At 56.1% G+C, this 19976-nt stretch overlaps 7 protein-coding genes across 7 annotated transcripts; 2 read left to right on the top strand and 5 right to left on the bottom strand.

The window, feature by feature from the left end:
• The first annotated feature begins 141 nt into the window (after positions 1–141).
• C8Q71DRAFT_326546 (uncharacterized protein) lies at positions 142–1407 on the top strand. Its single transcript, XM_047917838.1, has 4 exons — positions 142–366; positions 420–468; positions 526–666; positions 726–1407. The coding sequence occupies exons 3-4, from the start codon at positions 587–589 to the stop codon at positions 1243–1245; spliced, it is 600 nt and encodes a 199-aa protein (XP_047782673.1). The 5' UTR covers positions 142–366; positions 420–468; positions 526–586; the 3' UTR covers positions 1246–1407.
• A 439-nt stretch (positions 1408–1846) lies between these two features.
• C8Q71DRAFT_884063 (pyruvate decarboxylase) lies at positions 1847–4713 on the bottom strand (the record flags this gene model as incomplete). Its single annotated transcript, XM_047928525.1, has 13 exons — positions 1847–2498; positions 2555–2692; positions 2752–3161; positions 3215–3355; positions 3409–3717; positions 3777–3891; positions 3941–4040; positions 4095–4138; positions 4194–4271; positions 4322–4365; positions 4414–4421; positions 4476–4509; positions 4558–4713. 13 exons carry the CDS (start codon positions 4711–4713, stop codon positions 2240–2242), a joined length of 1836 nt encoding a protein of 611 aa, XP_047782674.1. The 3' UTR covers positions 1847–2239.
• Positions 4714–7283: 2570 nt separating this feature from the next.
• On the bottom strand, positions 7284–8963 carry C8Q71DRAFT_326914 (kinase-like domain-containing protein). Its single transcript, XM_047917840.1, has 3 exons — positions 8961–8963; positions 8023–8885; positions 7284–7968 (listed from the first exon to the last, which is right to left on the bottom strand). Exons 2-3 carry the CDS (start codon positions 8699–8701, stop codon positions 7451–7453), a joined length of 1197 nt encoding a protein of 398 aa, XP_047782675.1. The 5' UTR covers positions 8702–8885; positions 8961–8963; the 3' UTR covers positions 7284–7450.
• A 335-nt stretch (positions 8964–9298) lies between these two features.
• On the top strand, positions 9299–11279 carry C8Q71DRAFT_736631 (uncharacterized protein). The gene is made up of 3 exons (XM_047922567.1): positions 9299–9683; positions 9744–10637; positions 10695–11279. The coding sequence occupies exons 2-3, from the start codon at positions 9746–9748 to the stop codon at positions 11105–11107; spliced, it is 1305 nt and encodes a 434-aa protein (XP_047782676.1). The 5' UTR covers positions 9299–9683; positions 9744–9745; the 3' UTR covers positions 11108–11279.
• Positions 11280–12521: 1242 nt separating this feature from the next.
• C8Q71DRAFT_326922 (DUF862-domain-containing protein) lies at positions 12522–15162 on the bottom strand. Its single transcript, XM_047917841.1, has 9 exons — positions 14966–15162; positions 14832–14910; positions 14671–14775; positions 14609–14621; positions 14481–14555; positions 13889–14427; positions 13749–13824; positions 12899–13687; positions 12522–12835 (listed from the first exon to the last, which is right to left on the bottom strand). The coding sequence occupies exons 1-9, from the start codon at positions 15061–15063 to the stop codon at positions 12633–12635; spliced, it is 1977 nt and encodes a 658-aa protein (XP_047782677.1). The 5' UTR covers positions 15064–15162; the 3' UTR covers positions 12522–12632.
• Positions 15163–15936: 774 nt separating this feature from the next.
• Positions 15937–16810, bottom strand: C8Q71DRAFT_736643 (YjgF-like protein). Its single transcript, XM_047922568.1, has 4 exons — positions 16682–16810; positions 16527–16621; positions 16335–16466; positions 15937–16275 (listed from the first exon to the last, which is right to left on the bottom strand). Exons 1-4 carry the CDS (start codon positions 16734–16736, stop codon positions 16177–16179), a joined length of 381 nt encoding a protein of 126 aa, XP_047782678.1. The 5' UTR covers positions 16737–16810; the 3' UTR covers positions 15937–16176.
• A 470-nt stretch (positions 16811–17280) lies between these two features.
• Positions 17281–19643, bottom strand: C8Q71DRAFT_736646 (uncharacterized protein). The gene is made up of 3 exons (XM_047922569.1): positions 19524–19643; positions 18461–19458; positions 17281–18386 (listed from the first exon to the last, which is right to left on the bottom strand). Exons 1-3 carry the CDS (start codon positions 19585–19587, stop codon positions 17391–17393), a joined length of 2058 nt encoding a protein of 685 aa, XP_047782679.1. The 5' UTR covers positions 19588–19643; the 3' UTR covers positions 17281–17390.
• Between the last annotated feature and the right edge of the window lie 333 nt (positions 19644–19976).

Raw genomic sequence — 19976 nt, forward strand, 5'->3', positions numbered from 1 at the left:
CGATCGTGCTTTGTGTCGCAACCATGCTACCACAATCGCTGTGGTTAGGTTTCTGATTCCGAAGGCGCGGGATCGTGCCAAACGACACCACCTTCCACGCATTCCTCCCTACTCCACGATCACCCTCATTGAAAGAATATCGAGTTGACATGAAGAAGCCTGAGTGTCCTTCATTTAAGCAAGATTTTTGGTGCAGCGTGACAAGAAGCCGTACAACTTGTGCATAACCTTAGGCTTGGACATCTTGTCTCCCGTATCTGCGACCCTCATCAGTTCCACGTCCGCACGACCGCAGGTCAGAATTTTCAAACCACACAACCCGTTGGCTCGCACCGTTGCGCATCTCCCGAGATACGATAGCCGAAAGTATGACTTGGTATTATATCAAGAGGTGCCTCCTCACTGCTGAATTTCTCCAGCTCCTTTTCTCTTTCTTTCGGGCTCACTGCGAAACACAGACACTGGCTGGTATGTCCAATCCTCTCTGTACAATACCAGCAGCCCGCTAACAGAGCAGCCACCCAGTCTTGTTTCTTTCTTTAACCTCACGTTCACTAGTTCACGTTCACGTTCAACGTTACGAGACATGCGCTGCTCCACCGCTACGACTATTGGTGTCATCATCGCCGCAGCTGTTGCGCCAGCAATCGCGGCTCCCTTGCCAAGGTTGGTTATCATTCGTTTACAACATGGTACAATGTCTTGACTTTCTCATTACGACGCAGCACGCCTGAGGATTACGTCCTCGCTGAGCGCAACTCTGAAAGCGATCTCTGGGACAGGGCCTTCGAGGATCTCATCGCTAGGAAGTACCTCGACCCGGAATTGTTTCGTCCGAGGCCTCGACCCCCGCCGACCATCATCATCCACCCGCCCACTCCCCCGCCGCCAGGTAGCCGCCACAGAGGTCGCTCTGACGAAGATATGGACCTGTTCGCACGGAAGATCTACGACCCCAACGCAGTCCGCCCAAGGCCTCGTCCCCCACCGACTATCATTGTGCAGCCCCCGACACCTCCTCCCGGAGGGAATGGACGGCACCGAGGCCGCTCTGACGAGCTGATCAACCTCATGGGTCGTGATCCCAGGGACGACCACCCCAGGCCCCCGAGGCCTCGTCCTCCGCCGATCTTCATCCAGCCGCCCACTCCCCCGCCGGAAGGTGGTCACCACAGAGGTCGTTCGTATGACGATATCTTCGCCAGGATGGAGATGGGTAGTATGGAGGTGGATGAGCTCGATTGAAAATGTTGCAGCGCAATCGTTTAGCAGACGTTGAGCCTTGTATACCTGTAACATCTGAACGCTCGAATGTTGACAAATGTCGGAGGTTTCCACCATACTCGGTTGGTCACGATGCACACCAAGTGGATGCCTCGCCTGAGACACGAATCGCATACATACGCCACTGGCAAGCTGAACGTAGAGTCGACCATTTTGCACAGAAACACGGCCGAGTCGTCGCAATAGTGGGCAGTGTTCAGGCCAATCCATGGCCTCCACGGAGTATTCAGAAATCAAAACGTCGCTTGCTTTTCTGGCAGTATTTGCAGTGATCAGTGAATGTGTGCGAGAAGTTGCAAGCTTGCGTGCACTGGCAGCTCTACAGTGGTGGGCCCAGCGCTGCAGCATATGATGATATGAACCCAGGGTCTCAAGTGGCTTGTTTTGGCTGTACGGTGTTGCATGGACCGTGCTACGGACCGTTACTACTAGTACGGTCGTAGTAAGGAGTCCGGGTCCGACTCCGGGACCCCAACGTTTGTTTCCCGCTCGCTGAATCGCATTTCATGTCCGCAGGAGTACTAGTCTAGTTCCTGGAAGGCAAGGTTCGCCTACTTGCTTGAACGTTAACACTGATTTGCAACTGCGTCCAATAGGGATTCAGCAGTAGTAGGCTGAGGACGGTCTTAGCGGCAAGATATACAAACACGGGAGATTGAGTAAATCAGCGACGTCAACGGACATGACTCTTTGAAATAGCCAAGTTTGTGGGATATATGTCATGGCAAGATATACACAAGGAAATACGTTGACAATGTACAGTTCTGTTGATGTGACTGCAGTGTCAATGTCATACCGCTCGTAACATTCTAATGATAACATATGCTACTAATTTCTGATGTACAACAACTCTGAGTGGTGCGGCAATACACGACAGAACTTCCTACAACAAGTACTTTTACATTTCACTTCCATCGTCCGAGCGATCGCCAACGTCTGAAGCTCATCGCACCGACTAGACAGCCTCGCCCCGGCCCGCGTCGGGCAGCTCCGCGACGTAGCGGTTGGTCTTGCCACTGAGCTCCGCCTGGCGCTTGAGCGCACTCGGGGCGTCGCGGGGGTCCATGAGGAGCTCGACGAGCTGGATCTTGTCCGCGGCCGCGAACGCGGGGTCGTCGAGGAGCTTCGACAGCTCCGACTTCGTCCCGACGCGGTAGGACTGGCACGTCTTGCCCTCCTCGCCGCCGAGCGTGTCGAGCAGCTTCGTCCATTTCCTGGAGGGGCCCCATGAGAATCGCACGAGAGAGGAATGGGACGGGCGGGCACTCACCAGTCCGCGATGTCGTTGTACTTCCGAGTCATACCGTGCAGGTACCGCTCGATCGTGTAGCCATTGTTGTTCAGCAAGAAGATGATCGGCTTCAAACCAGAGCGTATCATCACAGACAGCTCCTGCACCGTCAGTTGGCTGGGAGAGGGAATTCCAGTCAGCACAGAGTCCCATCAACTCGTCCAAAGCACACTCACATACTGCCATCACCTATAAACAAGATCGTCCGCTTGTACCCCAACTCCACGCCCGCCAGCGCAGCGCCCAACGTCGCGCCGACCGTCCAGCCGATGGATCCCCACAGGATCTGGCTGACGAACACCGCGCCGGTCGGGAAGGGCACCTCCATGACACCGAACGAGGACGTGCCCGTCTCGGCGACGATGATGTCCTTCGGGCGGAAGAACTGGCCGACGCGCGGCCAGAGCCACGCCTGCGAGATGATCTCGTTCTGCTCCGTCGGCACGGGCAGCTCGAACTTGGGCACGGGGATGCGCGCCGCCGCAGGCTCGAAGGGCTGCAGGCGCGCGGTGAGCTTCGGCAGGAGTCGCTTCATGCCGATGCCCGGGAAGGTCGCGAATTGTACTGAGAGTGAGTCCGAATGCAACTACGGATTAAGGTCAGTATGATTGAGAGGGTGATTGTGCATGGGAGACGAACCTCAATGGTGCGGGAGATGGGGATGTGGTAAGTGAAGTTGCCCGTGTTGAAGTCGCTCTTCAGAGCGCCAATAGAGAGGATGAGCTTCGCGCTCTCGACCTTCTCCTTGATCTCGGGGTGGCTAATAGATCCGACGTAGATCTGAACAAGATAATGAGCTCAGAGGCAAGAAGGCAAATGCAAGAAACACCTACACCACCATAGCGCTCGTACTGCTCATCGAACGAAGTCTTGCCCATAGGAGCCGAGTAGACAGGGAAGCCGGTGCGCCTGACAAGCTCAGCAACCTCCTTCTTGACACCGTGACGGACCGCACAAGCGTCGACCAGGATGATCGTCTCGTGCTTTGACTGCTCGATGAGCTTGACGATCTCGTCGAGGGCGAAGGCTTCGACGTCAGGATCGTTCGCCGGCGGCTCCGTGTTGATCGGAGTCTTCAGACGGTACGATGGGATCTTCTCATAGGCAAGGTCGGTTGGGACCATCAGGTATACTGGGCGCGCCTAGATGTGGGTAACGGTTTATAACAGCCGTCAACGCAGATGAGGACTACACAACCCACCCTGACAATACATTCGGTGATCACACGGTCAATCTCTGCGGCCGCGGTATCCTTGGACTCAAGACTCGCCGCAGAAATGACGAACTGCTGAGCGGCACGATAATATGCGTCGTATCTGTTCGGAGATGAGCGAGTTGATTGGGACGCCAAGTTTACCTACTCACCGTCCATCACCGAGGGTATGGTGGAGCATAGGCTTGTTCTTCTGCTGCGATGTACTTGGAGCACCGACAATGTGAAGGACGGGTACATGCTCGGAGAAGGCTGTGAGGAATTGCGAGTTAGCAGGTACATGTGTCTCATTGTGCCACTACGCACCTCCGGCAATGGCGTTAGTGGCACTGAGTTCTCCGACACCGAAGCTATGTAAGGAAGTTTGGTCAGTTGCGCCGGCGATCACAGATCATCGGGACATACGTTGTGGTAACGACGCCAAGACCGCCCTCCTTCACTCGCGCGTAGCCATCAGCGGCATAGCCCGCGTTCAGTTCGTTGCTGGGAGTCTTGTCAGGGACTGCATGCGTTATTCAGATCTGGGATCTTACCAGTTGCCGACCCAGTCGATCTTTGGGTGATCTTCTACAAAGTCCTATCTGGGAATGAGCTGTATGCGCGTTCATTGACCACGAAGACATACAAGGAATCCTGGGATGATCGGTTAGCGTTGAATATCAGATGACGACGGGGTAACATGCATACCGAGGTTGAAGTCACCGGGAACACCGAACATTTTCTACAGTGATATCAGTGATATCAGGCATCGGAGGCGCATATAACGTACCGTAACGCCGAGCTGGACGAGCCGCTCTACGAGGTACTCGCCAACGTAGACCTGCTCGCCATGGTGGGGGGACTGCTCGCCAAGCTTGACTGTCGAGAGTTCGTGTTGAAGACGGTTAACATCCGCTTGGAGCTGTGCGACAGCGGCGGTCGACATTTTGGAGGGGATGCGAGGGGATTTAGCGGGCTTGGAAAGTGGTGAGGTGGATTGACGGAACAGGGATGGCGAAGAGAGTATTTATGCAGTCGGGGATAGAAGGAGGTGGATGGCGGCACCAAGATGGGCGACAGGGTGGTTGGGCTGGCCGCGAAGGCAGCCTGGGCGGCATGGCTGGGTGGGTCTCCACCGTTCACTGGACTGACGTCGCTCTGGCCGTCACCCGGACCTGCCATCTCCAAACGTCTATTTACAATTCACTCTCAGTACCAGATTAGATAACGTCAGTCACTTTTCCCACGCTTATTGACCTCCTCCCTCCGCTGGCGTCGATCGACCTGGGATGTTCTGTGAGCCATCGGTTAATGTGCACCAAGTCCATTGTTCGGCCGACCCACTTTCCAGTGTGAGGCCAGCAAGAAAGCACAGCCTGACCTCTGGCCCCGGCTGCTTTGCTCATCATCTTGCTGAGGCGGTCCTCATGTCAAGTCTAGACCCGTAGGGGGTCCGCGTGTACCCGTTCGAGGCCGACTCGATCAACGCTCGATCTTGCCTGGCTCGCTCTTGGACAATTGAGGACCCGTATTGGACGCTCCGGTCCCAGCCACTCATATGGCATTCATCGCCGCTGTACGCACAGCCTACGGACGTCCGCTCCATACGCGAGGTGAGTTGCCAATTCTGCTGGACGCTGCGCGGAAATTGCACGTCCTGTCGTCAGGGCTATCTCTGAGTTCCGGCCCTGCGGTGGCGAGGGTAAACGCATGCGCTCTTGCTAGTCTGCGGATACATGCTGCAGCATTGATAGCAATTGAAGCTCGATTCAAGGGTATTGTGCTTGTGTCATAGGAGCTCCCAGAGTTCCCGTCGTAGGTGAACCTCTATTCATTGCGCCCGGTCAATGCACACGCACGCTCCGTGCGTATGATATACTGCCAGTGCGTGTGACTTTGGACGGACCGAAGCAACGTATCGCGCCAATTCCTCTAATCGCGCCGGAGAGGATTTCCCGTCCGCTTCCTGGCGGAGGAGAGCCTGAGGCTGTCTCCCGAATGTCAAGTCAACGTGCCCCGAGTTCGCCCTTGGCGTCCTCTACAATCCCCTAGCAAATTACGGTATGTGACCGCAGTGAGACCATGAGACTGATGATTTAAGGTGCAGCGCTTCAGCAACGTTCCACGATGAATTCCCCGGCGCCCACTTGAATATCAACGAGTGCCAATATGGCTCTGTCCTCGTGATCCCCAAAATTGAGTTGACGTTGATTCTGACAAGACAGGGTTCTACTGTAACTCAATGGCGCAAACTTTCTTTGCAGACACCTGAGCTTATTCGACGTGTGCACAAGTCACCTTCCTTCACGTACCCGTGCACATCGAGGAACATTGGCCTGAGATTGGTGCGTGAACTACAAGCTTATGTTCGTCAGCGTCATATCTAACCGCGGTAGTTATTGATTCTACTCGTTTAGGATCATCCCCGTCCTCGCGGCCAACGTGTCGTAGGCCTCGTGATCGCGCCGTGTTCTGAATCGAGTTAGGTACATGCCACCCTGCGGGGGCAGCCCTATACGGGTGGCTGCGGCGCATACCAGTTCGAGTACCGCAAGATCGCCTGGCCAATGCAATCCTTGACGCAAGTGATGAGTTCCTCTGCGTTAGGTCAACGTCCCTATCTTAGAGGCCGTCGTGGACTATGCGCCTGCGGTGACGGCCGCCAGGAGGCGGCGTCGAGACTGCACCGCCACACATCGCTCTCGAACTCGCGCTTGCCGATGTGAAGCCCAGCACCCGCGTCCTCCTTGCAGTGAAGGACTGGGCCGGTGTCAGGACCGGGTACGTAGGCCAATCAATTCAGTATCGCAATCAGGTCAGCGATGCTTCGAGCAGTGCGCGCTACTACCCATCATTGTTCCCAATGTCACAGTCATAAATGACTACTATATTCATCCGACGACGCATGGTATACCTTAATCGACGCCAACCCCTACTGGACGGACGAAGATTCAATCAGTGAAGTTCGTCGAGCAACATCTCCATCCTCGCAAGCAACTCCTCATACACTGCGCGCTCACGCGGCCCAGTGTCCATGCCGTGACGGTGATGCCGGAGGCGTACATGCACATGCGAATTAGAGGTAAATTGGACCCACCACAGGCAGCCGGTGCCTAGTCAACGGTGTTGTTTTGTGAGCTCAAGAAGGATGAAGTGAGCTGGAAAAATTCTGGGCGACTGTCCCTCTTAAGCTCAAGACTTATATACCGACTCGACGTTCCAAATGGCACCAGAGAGGCTGCAAATTGTCCACGCTGTGGTGGTTTAGTACTAGCTTCCAGTGCCCACGAGAAAAGTGCGTACCCATGACTCGTACTTACACAAGCACCCGGGAAGACGCAAGTACCGTCATCAGCCGCCGGGTTTGACCTTATTGAATAATTTATTGGCGGGAGGGACGCGTGTGTGAATTCACGAGCAAGCAGAAGAGATTCAAGTTGTCATGACTGTCTTTGTTTTGTTTGGCTTTACATACTGTTTTTGTTTGTTTGGCTTTTTTGTTCTACTACTCTACGTGTCCAAGGCATATGTCCGTAATGTCCATTGGCACTATGTACCGTGAATAAGCGCCCTCCTCCTCTCTCTCTTTTGTGACTTTGTCGACCCGCGACTGTCCAGCTGACGGTAGGCGGCGGCAACGTCGCGCCCTATTTTTCGTGTTCGCATGACTAGGGGAGTTGCTCTCATATAAGCATCTCCAGCCCGTCATGGAAGCCGAGCGCGAATTCATCGTCAGAGGCCTCCCTTGCCAGTGCTGGCAGCAGGAGGGGTCCAGCGTACTTTTTGGAAACGACGAAGCCAGGAGCAATCGCGGTGTCGTTGCCGGGGGTACCGACAACGGCGATGCTGTCCTCAGGCGTGGAGGTGGAGTGGAATGACTCGTCGTCTTCGTCGTCCCACTCGGACACGGCAAAGAACGTGTCAAGGCGGAGGACGTTGTTGCGTATCTGCGCAAGGCTGGGGCGCGCAATGGGGTTCAGCCTGAATATCCGCTTCAGGAGGTCCGCGGCTCCGCTCGAGATGCCGAACTCGTTCTCGAGGTACTGCTCATCCTCGAGGAACTCCCTGAAGTCGGGATCGTCGAGCGAGGCCTCTGACCAGGGGTGGCTACAGCCCGTGATGAGGTCGATGAGGATCCTCCCCAATGCCCAGATATCCGCATGTTTGGTGGAGTACGGCCCAGTAGCGGAATCAAGACACTCTGTCGATGAAGGTCAGCGTTGCCCGTGTCAATGACTGTGCACCAAGGACTTACCAGGACTCATATAGGAGCCCGTACCACGGCCGCGGGAGTAGCTTCGCGCCAGAGGCGTCGCCATCCCGAAGTCGGCCAGAACGATCTCCTTCCCGTCGGCCGTGCAGAGGATGTTTTCTGGCTTAAGGTCACAGTGATACACCCTTTTTTGGTGACACCCGTGTACCGCATCCAGAATCTGCACGAAGACCGACCGGATCCGCTCGTCGTTGCTCTCGAAAGGGACGCCCTCGACAATGAGGCCGAACAAATCGCAGTCGCGATAGTCCGACACGAGGTAGAAGTACGCGTCGTCTTCGATGACATCGAGCAACTCGAGGACGCCGGGCACGTCCGAGACGAGTCGTTGGATCGTGATCTCCCGTCGCTGGCGCTGCGTGTCGCGCTTCGAAGGACCAGCCTTCGGCACGATCTTGACCGCACGCCGGACAGGGACCAGGGAGGAGGCCGAGGCTTCATGATCAATGGCGAGGTACACCTCGCCGTAGGCGCCAGCGCCCACGGATTGGAGCAGCTCGAGACGACCAGCGTCGAGGGTTATGCCAGTGAAGTCAGGAAGTACAACAAGCATCGTGAAGTATATGCAACTCTGTAACTGAGTGTGCGGATGCTGATGCGAAGACGAAAGTAATGGCGAACAATGGCGAAAACCCGTCCCTTTTATGTGTTTTCGAGGCATCTTCGTCGGCTCGTAGCAGCGGATGGATGTATGCGGACCTCATATCGACTCCTGCTATACCCGCGGCCTAGGCTGGCCGCTGAGCATAGTGGATGCGCCGGTCAGGATTGTGACGGCCCATCGTTTGTCCCATGTGTGGTTGACTCCATCCGCGGAGGAGCAATGGTAAACCGAACAACAAAGCCTAGTGAACAGAGGTGTAGTGAGCGTTAACTACGTGCACACATGTGGCTGGGCTTGCTGATATTTCAGAACATACAGTGGATCCATGGATCTTGAGGAGGGCGTCGGAAGCGGCCGGTCGAACTGCGGGTAAGCGGCAGGCTTGAAGGGCGCTGCCGCTTGCCTGCAGTTTGGTTTAAAATCCCCGTCCAATTCCGCTACCTTCCCGACTCGGAGAGGGCGCCGCGCTCCGCCGTTCGAATAACAAACGCATTCAGCGGGAGGAACATGGCTTCCGCTTACGAGATTATGCCTGACGCCTTACCCGGGCACATGCACGGCCCAACGCCTCAACATGACTATTTGCCTATATTCCGAGGCATGAGGCATAATGTTGCCGTGACGGTAGACCCGACAGCAATGGCGACGGTGAGATTGAAACCCTTTTCATGTCGGTCCGATACAGTAAGAATGACAGTCGTGAGAGGCATGCAGGGATCCTAGATCATGATCGAACCAGGAGACTTGCCGTATATGGCTAATCCTCGACGTTTGAGTGGCTGAAAACACACAGGGATGATGCACAGACTCATGCCGTGGGTGTGATGGCGGCATACCTATCTGCACAGCGTCATTGAGACGCTGTCGCTGAATATAAGTTCCGCCTTGTTAGCCAGCCTTTCCGTGAACTCAGACACCCAAGTGGAAGCTACTCTCGCCGGAGCACAACTTTTCAGCGGCCTTCAGACTCTGCCAGCTAACTCCACCGCCATATCAGGTAGCTTGCCTGTCAGTTACGTACGTAGGGGCGCCTGCTTCAGTAAGTCGGACTACTTCGACGTCTTCGCTGCGATGAACTGATGCCTTCAACCCGACGTAGGAATGGATTTTGCGTATGCGCTTGTCACCTCCCTTCAACATCGTCTGTCCCGCCCCTTGCATCCTCACTGGTTCTCATGTGCTGGGCAGAAGAGCACGGCAGGAAATTTCTGCCCTTCGCTCCCGCTCGAACTTTGGGAGCTCGTGATGGACTACAACGGCGACGACCTAGTCAGCCTCCGAGCATGCTCTCTCACTTGTCATGCTTGGGTTGCACGAGCGCGGACGCACCTCTTCCGTCGCGCTCGCATCTCGACGTCATCCCCCGATCTACAATCAACCACTTCGCTTCTAACAGCTAGCCCAGCTATCGCCGCGTGCATCAGGCACTTGACAATCGACTTCGGAGGCGCGGATACCCTCGCTGATATCTGCGCGCCGCTCAAACGCATCTGCGAGCGGTTTCAGTCCGTTCAGACCTTGAAGTTGACTAGGATCTCAATGTACGCCTCGCTGGAGCTGTCCTTACTGCGCACGGTCCTCCCAAAATGCACCACCCACCTAGAGCTCGGGAAGATCGCGGTGACCCCGCAGTCACCGCTTCCCGAGCTGATCTCTTCCTTCCCCGTCCTCCGGGGTCTATCGCTCGGCGATAGTCTCGTCAGCATGCACGACACGGCCACTTGGGGGGCCGTAGGGCCTGTCTCGGCACGCCTCCGTGCTCCGTTGAGGACGTTACATCTGTCTCTCGCCTTCACCAACCCCTCTATCCTGAACTACGTCCAGTGGCTAGTATCTGTACCCAACGCGCTCGATCTCCGGACCCTCTCCGTTGCATTCGACTACTCTGGCACGCGTATCAACGCGCCCGCATTACTCGGTCTACTCCTGGAGAACCTCTGCCCTCCACTGGACACGTTAGAACTCGCCATGACCCGTGATACCGACCTCAGCGGTGAGCCATGCAGTCCACATTTATACTTTCTTTTCTCCTGATACACAAGTATCGTAGTAATGCCGTTTACGCTCGAGAGGGCTACTCGCCTCGCCAATCTTCGCCTGCTAGTCCGCTTGAGCGGATCGTGGACCCAGGATAGCCCTAGTCATGTTCGCAATTGGGTCGCGACGCTACTCTCGCGCGTGCACTTACCCAGTATCCGGACCATCCACCTGGCTGTCGAGGACCCAGGCGAGGAAAGCTACCTCTTCCTCGACTGGGTGGATGATTTGGTCGATGCATTTTCACGGTACGACCTCAGCGGGCTCATACACATCACGTTCGAGTGCGTAGGCTCTCCTCCCGAGACTCATGCCAAGGAGTTCATGGAAAGGAGGCTGGGATCTCTCCAGAGCAAGTACCAATTCGAGATCACAACGGTGAAGACATCAGCTGCCTTCGGATCCGACCTCATGCGTACCTTCTGACTAAGTCGGTCAGTATCACAAACACGATATAGCTGGTCTACGTCTACAATACATACTACTAGCCGATGCCCGTGCTACGCTACGGACGTACGAACCTTTCATTGTGCCCATAGCTTAATGCTGAACTGCCACTCAGCTATATATACATTCAGCAGGCATTCCGGGGCAACAACTCAGAGTCAGCAAGATCCTTCGCACATTCTTGTCAGCGTTCAAGTAAGTCCATACCTACTTAGGTCAATGAGGCCTCCGGGAGTCCGAGTCGGCTTCGTGGGTCCGTCTCAGTGATGGCCCGGCCTTCGCAAGTTGCTGAGTTCAACATCCTACGATTAAAGCGGAAAGCTCCAGTCACTTGCATATATGTACATGTCCTCGAGGATGCACCAGCGCAGTCGCAAGCTACAACATCATAAAGAGTTCACCTGCCTCTGGTTGGCGCACTGGCACTTGCGCCTGCACCCGCTCTGCTCTCGCCCCCTCTTCCCCACTTGCTCGCACTCGCACTCGCCGATTGCTGATTTTCCCACTCACTCGCCCTCGCGCCCGCCCGTTGCCACCAATATTTGCTCGCCCTTGCTCTTGCCCGTGCCCTCGCCCTCACCTGCACTGTACTCGGTTGTGATCCACTCGCCGGCTGCGCTTGCACACCGGGCATCTGTCCTGCGTGCTCGCCATCGCCATGTGTTGCATTGCCGCGGCGCCTCCACCACCGCTGACTCGTCTTCGTCCACTGACCTCCGCTCGCCCTCGCCCGTTCTTTCCTTACGCACTCGCAGTCCATTCGTTGGTCGTGTTTGCGCTCGCGATCGCTATGCGTCTTGTCGCCCGCGGTGTGTGACCACCCACCGTCTCGCTCGCCCGCCTGTGTGCATGCTGGGCCCACATTTAGCTTGCTTGCTTGCACGCATCTGCACTCATCTTTCTTTGCTTACCTCTCCTTTGCTAGGCAGCTTCCTCATGTTCCTTTCTCGCTCGTCCAAACCTTTTCCCAGATCAGTACTTCCGAGTCAAAGCAGAACAAATTGCATACGTACAGCACGTTCCGGCGTCAGCAAGTCGTCGAGCACTGTCTCGTCGCCCGGGCCATTAGATGACGACGGTACCACGGGTCAAGCTTTCAAGCTTCAAGGACTGTCGTGTCCGAATCGAGGCAGATGAGCTGTGACGGTGAATGAATTCGATCAGTGAACCTTCCCTGTCGCGCTCACAATGCTCGCCGGGCTCTTCCTGAGCGTCTCCTCCCCTTCCCGGTCGTGCAGGACTCTCGGAGATATTGAGAAGCAGAGCCCGCTAGGCCCCGTCACCAGCCATTCAAATCCAGAAATGATCATCGAGGTAAACAACGAAGAGACGCGACGATGACCTTTCTCGCAGCGCGCGCGGTGAAAGAGCGCTCGGGGCTCGGGCAGCGCTCGGTGTCCGTCTCTCAGCCAATCAGATGCTCTCTTTGTCTCCCGTGCGAATTCCACGCCTCTTGTATTATAGATTCCGAAAGTCCCTTGTGTTCCAGTCCGACGCCCACACATCACGGGCACAACTTCTCCGCAACCTCTACCACGAGCTTCCTCACATCCGGCTTCTGCACGCCCTGTTCTCCGCATCCTCCCTTCTGTAACTTGCCCCTGAGCGTCTCACGCGCCTGGAGGACCTCCAGGAACGGTACGAGCTGGCTATCATACACCGGAGACAGGCGCAGCGAGAACGCCAGGGCCGCCGTGAGACGGTGGACTGCACCGCGCCGAGTCAGCACACCCGACTTTACCGGCACACACGCAACATGGGCAGACTCACCGACTTCCTCGCTCTGCGCCTCATTCGAGATCGCTTCGAGCACCGCGCTGACCAGCTCCACTTCCCACTCCCCATCCTCCTCGACCTCCGCCCCTGCAGCGGAACTGTCCCCGCGGAGCTTGTCGACCCTGCCCTTCTGCAGGTACGCCGCGACGTCGAACGCCAAGCTCGCTGCCGCGGTGCGCACAGTCGCATCTGTGTGCAGAAGGCTCGCGACGAGGGCCTTCGTCAAGTCTGCACGCTGGCCCGCCGGGGACAGGAGGCTCTTCATAAGGGCCGCGCTCGAGGTCGCGTTCGCGAGCATGCGCAGAGTGACTAGAACAGTGTTTCGCGCAGTAGGGTCCGCAGTGTTGAGAGCATCGATAGCCTTGTTCAAGAAGATGTGCACCGGGTTAGTCTGCGAAGGGGCCGTAGCACACCACGCCGCAACAGCGCCGTCGAGTAGGGCTAGCCGCCATAGGTCCACTAATGGGAAGAGTTGAGAGGCTGGGAGTGCACTGGCAATTGTGCGTGTTGCCTCTGCCCAGGATGTAACCAACTGCGTGTTCGCGGAGAGGTTCTTCGGAGGCTGAACGCCCTTGTCTGCGGGGAAACGCGCCTTGAGGTATACCGGGAAAGACTGGCCGAGTTTATCCTTCGCTGCAGTCGTCTCAGGCGATGGCGACGAACCATCGACTAGGGACGCTAGCTTATTGACGAGGGAATCGAGCGCCGGGACCTGCGTGAACAGGATAGGTTTGGTAGATAGCGCTTCGGTCACCGGGAGGGATAGCTTTGTGTGTGGATGGGCTACCACGGCAGTGCGTCGTCAGTCTAGTCAGTCATCTGTACCACGCGGAAAATCACGTACGAGGGAAAGCTTGGAACAGAAGGAAGTCGACTTGACTACGAAGTTCGGCTGAGTCCGCGCCCTTGAAGTCATGTGTCTGCGAGACTCCGGTGTTAGATCTTGTGTGACGTGAGGTCAAGCAGAGAACACCGTTGACACACCTTCTGTCCATCCAGGAAGAAGAGGAATGTAGGGGTAACCCGGATACTGAACTCCGAGGCAACCTGGCCACCCAGCCCCACACCCATATCGACCTTTACGAATGCGACTCGATCCTGGCCAAATCCCTGCGTCTTGGACCACGCTAGGTCTTCAAACACTGGCTCAATCATACGGCACGGTCCGCACGTCGCACTGGTGAACATCGCGACCACGGCGTGGTGCGAACGGAGCAGGGAATGGAACGAAGACGGGTTCGTGCAGATATGGACAGGAGCGGACACCGTGCTTGTAGATGCTGATGGCTGAGCCTGAGGAGCAGGTGCGGAAGGAGACATGGCCTGGTTCGCCACTGCTTGGAGAAGCGACGCTGCAAGCGCTGGGTTCGGGGATGCGTTGACAGCCGCTTGCGCCGCCGCCGGTGAGGGCTGCAGTGTGGCGGGGGTCGGTGCTGCACCGGGCACAGGACGACGGAACATGTTATCGATCGTGGGCCTCAATGCGGCGCCGAAGGGTGTAGAGAGGAAGTCAGAAGGTAGATCTGTATGTATGTCAACTCAGAAGTCGAGCAGTTAAGACACGAATTGCAAGTACCTTTGATCCAGGAGGGTATCGAACCTCCTGTGAGGAATCCTACAACATCGTTGGTGAAAGAGTTGCAATTGAAGTCTGCGACGACACATTAAGCAGGGTGTCTCACGAACCTCAAGCGTAGAGCATACCTAGCAGATGATACTAGCTCGATTTCAGTCTTTGTCACGAATCTACAGAGACTTGTACACACCTTGTCAGCTGTGTATTGCTTGCTCATCTCGAGAAGGTATTCGTTGAAAGTATCTTCATCTATTGCTGTCTCTCCAATATCAATCATATGAAGCGGTTTCCCATGCTGCAACGGAGAAGGGATAAGCCGAGCTACTGATGTCATGGTAAAAACATACATACATGAGATTCCCCCGGACGAGTCTCCAAGATGCCCTGTCCGTAGAATATCTCTCTACCGAACACCACGACGGAGGTATGCCTGTATACATCTTGTTTATTCCCTGCCTTTGATCTCAAGAATCGAGAAGACTTACCAAACGCCGTCGATCTGTTTGCCCGTTAACGGGAGAGATAGCTGCTTCGCAAGGCCGTTGCTGAGATCATAGGCGTAGAGTTGTACAGGCGTAGACATTTAGCAATAAGGATAGTAGATAGCAGTTCGTATTCAGCAACAGAGCAGTAGGAGGGGGCGAAGCAAGCAGGGAGGCTGAGCAAGGCAGGAGGATTGGTGCGAGACGCGACGCGCTCATGACGCGTCCTTATACGCCCACGTGATTAACGTACGCGGATTGGTCGCGGTTCAACTGTGCGTTGCATGCGCGCTAGCGCTACGCTCTTCACACGAGTGGGAGGGCCAAAGCGGTTCGAGTTACGCCACGGCCTTCTCGCGAATTAGTAGGAAATGATTAGGCACCTAGAAACGCAATGGCAGGTGTATAGGTATCTGTTTGCCCATGTCCAGCTGCATACTCGCAGTGTGCGGATTAATTCGATGAATCCGGATCCCTCTCAGAGGTCACGGGCGCTAAGAGGCTTGCGAGCCACTGTGATGCGGTCTTTACAGTAATTGTCGATTGCTGCATATGACATCAATGTGCAATACAAAAATCTCAATACACGTTATTGTTGGCGTTGAAAGAGAGGTCAATGTACAAGGTCAAAGCATGTGCCCAGCCACCGGGGAGAGCTGTGGCCGTGACAAGCGTGACTGCACATGTTTGGCTCTATTTGCTCTCCTCAGAAAGAGTCTCCCTCGGCCTTTGTAGGCCTTTGTGTGTCATAACATGCATCTTTATGAAATTCTGAGTGATTGCTGAGATATTTCTGCCATGATCATAGCCCACACCTGTAGAAAGCTAGGCAAAGGAGGTTTAAAACATGAACGCGCCGGTGGCGGTTGGGTGGCGGGGAGCGAGGTTGAGCGCCCTAATAGACGCGGGAAACGGTGCGTGTGGCGCAAATCAACCGCGACCAATCCGCGTAGTATACGTGATGGACCTTTCCCGAGCTTTCTCGAGCGCGACGCGTGTCTCGGTCTCGCTCGGCGACCTCAGCATCACTCGAACCGGACAGTGTACGCAGCTCATGCGTACTACACTCACTTCAGTTGTTTGTCGCCTTTGGTTGAGTTCTGTTCTGACTGTGCCAAATTCTAACTGCCATATTCCAACATACGTCGTACATTCACAATCAACGCTATGGCCGCCAATCCGATGTCCCCGTGTTACTCTCGACTGAAATGTGATCAAGGCAGCTCAGCGATGCACTCGAGCTCTATGGCCGCGCCCAGAGGCAGGACAGCGACGCCGACGCAAGTGCGCGAGTGAGGGTGCTTAGGGAAGAACTAGCAGGCGCATGTCAGTCAGCCTCGCTCTCCTCATCTAAGTACATGGATGCGCATACCTCGGCGTACACCTCATTCATCGGTGCGAAGTCCTCCTTCAGATTCGATAGGAAGATGTTGACCTTGACGATGTTGTTCACATCAGTGCCCGCAGACTTCAGGATCTTCGCCATGTTCTCGAGGGCCGCTTTCTATGTGCCATCGCTTTCAGTCAGCAACACTGCATGTCTGAGCACGCGCGATGCACGTACCGTCTGGCCCTTGATGTCGCCCTGCAGCTTGAACTCCTTGTCGCATCCAACGCTCCCAGAGACGTACACTGTCTTCCCACTGATCGTCGCATGCGCTGATCACTCGTCATTCAGCACGAAGCGGCATGCATGTCCAACAAACGTTGCATACGCACCGAAGACAGGGAGAGCAGGGGTAGCCTCCTCTGATATGATAGTCTGCTTCGTCATGTTCGCTTCGATGTTTCACTCTCGGTGGTAGGGCTAAGCAAAAAGGTAAGGGAACGATGGACGCCGATCTGATACACCGATAACCCTCAAGGTACGGTGTATATATATTCGCATGACCCCTCTCTGTGACCATATGGGCGGCACTGGGCAGCCCTCACAGATGCTGACGCTGCAGCCACTGCTTCACTCGGCAAGCGTCTTGCGCCCGCACCTGGCCCGCACCATGGATGAGCAATAGCAATGTCACCGTCGGTTTGCCGTCAGTGCTGACAGCACAAATTATCGGATCCAGACTCGAATGCGGCTTGGGACAATGAGCACGAAGATACTCTTGCATATTGCTTCGGGTGCAAAGCCCATACTATTCTGCAGCTGCAGCCACTGTCTACTGCAAAGTCATCTCGCTCTGCGCCCTTCAGTCAGCCTTCGAGCACAAATGAGTACGTATTAATCAGCCTGTTGTATGGTTCGGGCGGGCGTAGTCTCGGGAACATGTACGCCTTGGTACCATCGATAGCGGACAGACGCACGAGAATATGATGTGTTCCCGAGAATGATGCCAGCGTTGACAATGTGATCCTTAGAACGGAACTGAAACTACGTTTGAACAATGCTAAGTATGTGACACAACTGAAAGAAACAGATATCCAACACTCAAGTCCGTAACGCATCACTCTCGACGTACGTCGGTACCTCCACCATCTCCATGTCCTCGTCCTCGTCGCTTTCCTCCCCTTCCTCCGCCGCCAGCGCCTGAGCGGCGCTGTCAAGATTGTCCAAGAGCATCGCCATCGCGCGGCCAGCTGCCTCCGAAGAGAGGTCCCCGAACTGATTGCTGTCGGGGGCAGCCGAGGCTTCCGATTGTACTGGCGGTACAGCTTGGGGTATGCTTTCAGGCTGCGCCTGCGCACCCTCTAGTGCAGGTAGCTCGTGTGCTGGTTGGAGTTGAGAGGGTACCTGAATAGGCTCCTGCATATCTTCATCCTCGTCGTCGCTCTCGTTCGCGATCTCCGTGAGCTGAGCAGCGAGCAGGGCCAGCTGTGCCTGCAGCGATGCTCGCTCATCCTCAGTGAGCGTCGTCCGCGGTGCCTCCGCGGCAGTCTGCGTGGGCGCGCTCGTGCTCGGGGCCGCAGGAGCTGTAGCCGGAGCGTTCGAGGCGGTGACCGCAGGCGTTTCAGGCTGCTCTGGGTCTTCGATTTGGTGCAGCGTGAAGTTGATGGCTTGGAGGATATGCTGAGCCGCTTCCCAAGCATTCGCGTCGTGCCCGTCTGCTGTATGCGCCTTGTCCGCACCGTCCTTGCTGCTACCTGCCACTGCGGGGGCCGTACTTGACGCGGACGGCGCAGCCGACGCTGCTGGTGCGGGGGCAGAGCTTTGAGCAGGGGTCTTGTTTGCCGTCGTCGGCTGGTGTCCAGGCTGCTGTTGATAGTACTGCGATAGACCTGGCGTATGATACGAAGGGTAGCCTGAAGGAGGATAGTTGTATGGATAGCCGGAATAATGGCCTGGCGGGCCAGACTGAGGATATGGTGTATGGTTGGAGCGGTGATGAAGGGGTGCGTTGGTGAAGGGTGACGCAGGTGGCCCTTGTTGCATAGCGTAGGTCGTTTGTGCAAGTGTCTGGGGCTTTCGAGTAGTGCGTTTGGATGTCTATGATAGCAGACAACATGAGACTACATTCATCCGGCCGTTCCGTTGAGACACTGAACGAAAACTGTACTCACTGTGCCGCCCTCCCATGACGGGTTAATGCGGTACTTCCCGCCATGCCTCTTCTCAAGCCTGCCACGCTTGTAGGCTTTCTGCAGCGCCTGGCTCGCACTCGGGCGGAAGTTCGTCTGCAGCGGGTACCGCGACGCCATCCACGCGAACAGGTCTTTCGGCGCCGCACCCTCCGGGTCGCTCGTGTCCATCAGAGCCTCAACAATCATCTCCTCATATGACGGCAAGTCCTCCGCGGGAGGCATCGGATACGCCGCATTGGCCGGAGATTCAGTCATCGCTCCCGGCGGCGGCGACCCAGCTGGCGGGTACGCCGGGTGACCAGTGGACGTCGATGGGTAGCCTGGGGGAGGCGGGTACCCAGCATAGGGATAATGGGGTGGATAGCCAGGGGGGACAGGCGGGGAAGTGGCATAGTAGGGCGTGTGAGGATAGGCGGGCTGCTGGGGTGTTTTCGGTACATAGCCGTATGGTGCGTACGGGTACGGCGCGTGAGGTTGAGGCACGCTGGGTGGTTGCGGGGCAGGGCTATTCGCAGCTGACCGCGGATACGCTGGTGTTGATGGACCAGCGATTGATGGTCCGTGGGTCGACGGCTCACTGTCCTGCGAAGGCTTCGGTGCTGCGGTCTCTGCAGAAGACGGTGACGGCTGGGAGGAGCGCGATGGTGGTGCAGCATCATCTAGCAAAGAGGCCATCGGCGGAACCCCACTGGTACTTACGGGGGGCCCTGGAGGGTGTACCTGCTCTGTCGGTGCATCCTTGGTCGGCTGGTCAAGCAGTGAGTGCACATCGGCGGCGACAAGTGGCCCCGGCGTCGAAGGTGCAGTGCCACTCTTCAAAGTCTGTATGGCGGCCTGCAAGTCCACTGGCCATACTGTAGTCTGGACATGCTGAGGCGCATGAAGGTCGAGCGCGAGACATATCTGAATGATCTGCTCCTGGGGCAGGAGGCTCAGGTAGTTTTGCTTAAGGGTCTGGATGGAGCCACCGCTCGTGTCTGTTCATGGCATGACAAGCCTCATGAGGTAAAAGGAAGACGATCTATTGGATATATCAACACACCTGTAAGTGATGCGTCACCGCCGCTGGCGGGCGGGGGGACGGGCGGGGGGCTTTGCGGCGGCATGGGTGGCAACTGTACAGCGGCTGCACAGTTTCTTGCTTCAAACTTTTCAGCCACAGATGCCGGCGCCAAAGTCAACGAAACCCAGATCTCGTGGATACTGGACGCTCACGGGCGCCTATACTGTCTCACGAGCCTCCGGTATGCTCAGACTACTTATGGCTCGTGCACAAGCTCATCTGCAGACTGCAGGTATACTGTATACTCCACTCCACTCACAGTATGCAACGGCAATCCAGACTACCAGGTCTGGCGTGAACGATTGAACAGTAGCCCAGGCTAGGCAGCATGCATATGCTCAACAAAGGGAAGTGTCCACCACAGTTAAAAATGAAGCTAGTACATGTACAAAGTGCAAGATTCAGAGTACGTGAGATGCAGCGAGAGCAAGA

Source organism: Rhodofomes roseus (assembly GCF_022264815.1).
Source record: "Rhodofomes roseus strain CIRM-BRFM 1785 chromosome Unknown C8Q71scaffold_3, whole genome shotgun sequence".
NCBI classification, from domain to species: Eukaryota; Fungi; Basidiomycota; class Agaricomycetes; order Polyporales; family Fomitopsidaceae; genus Rhodofomes; species Rhodofomes roseus.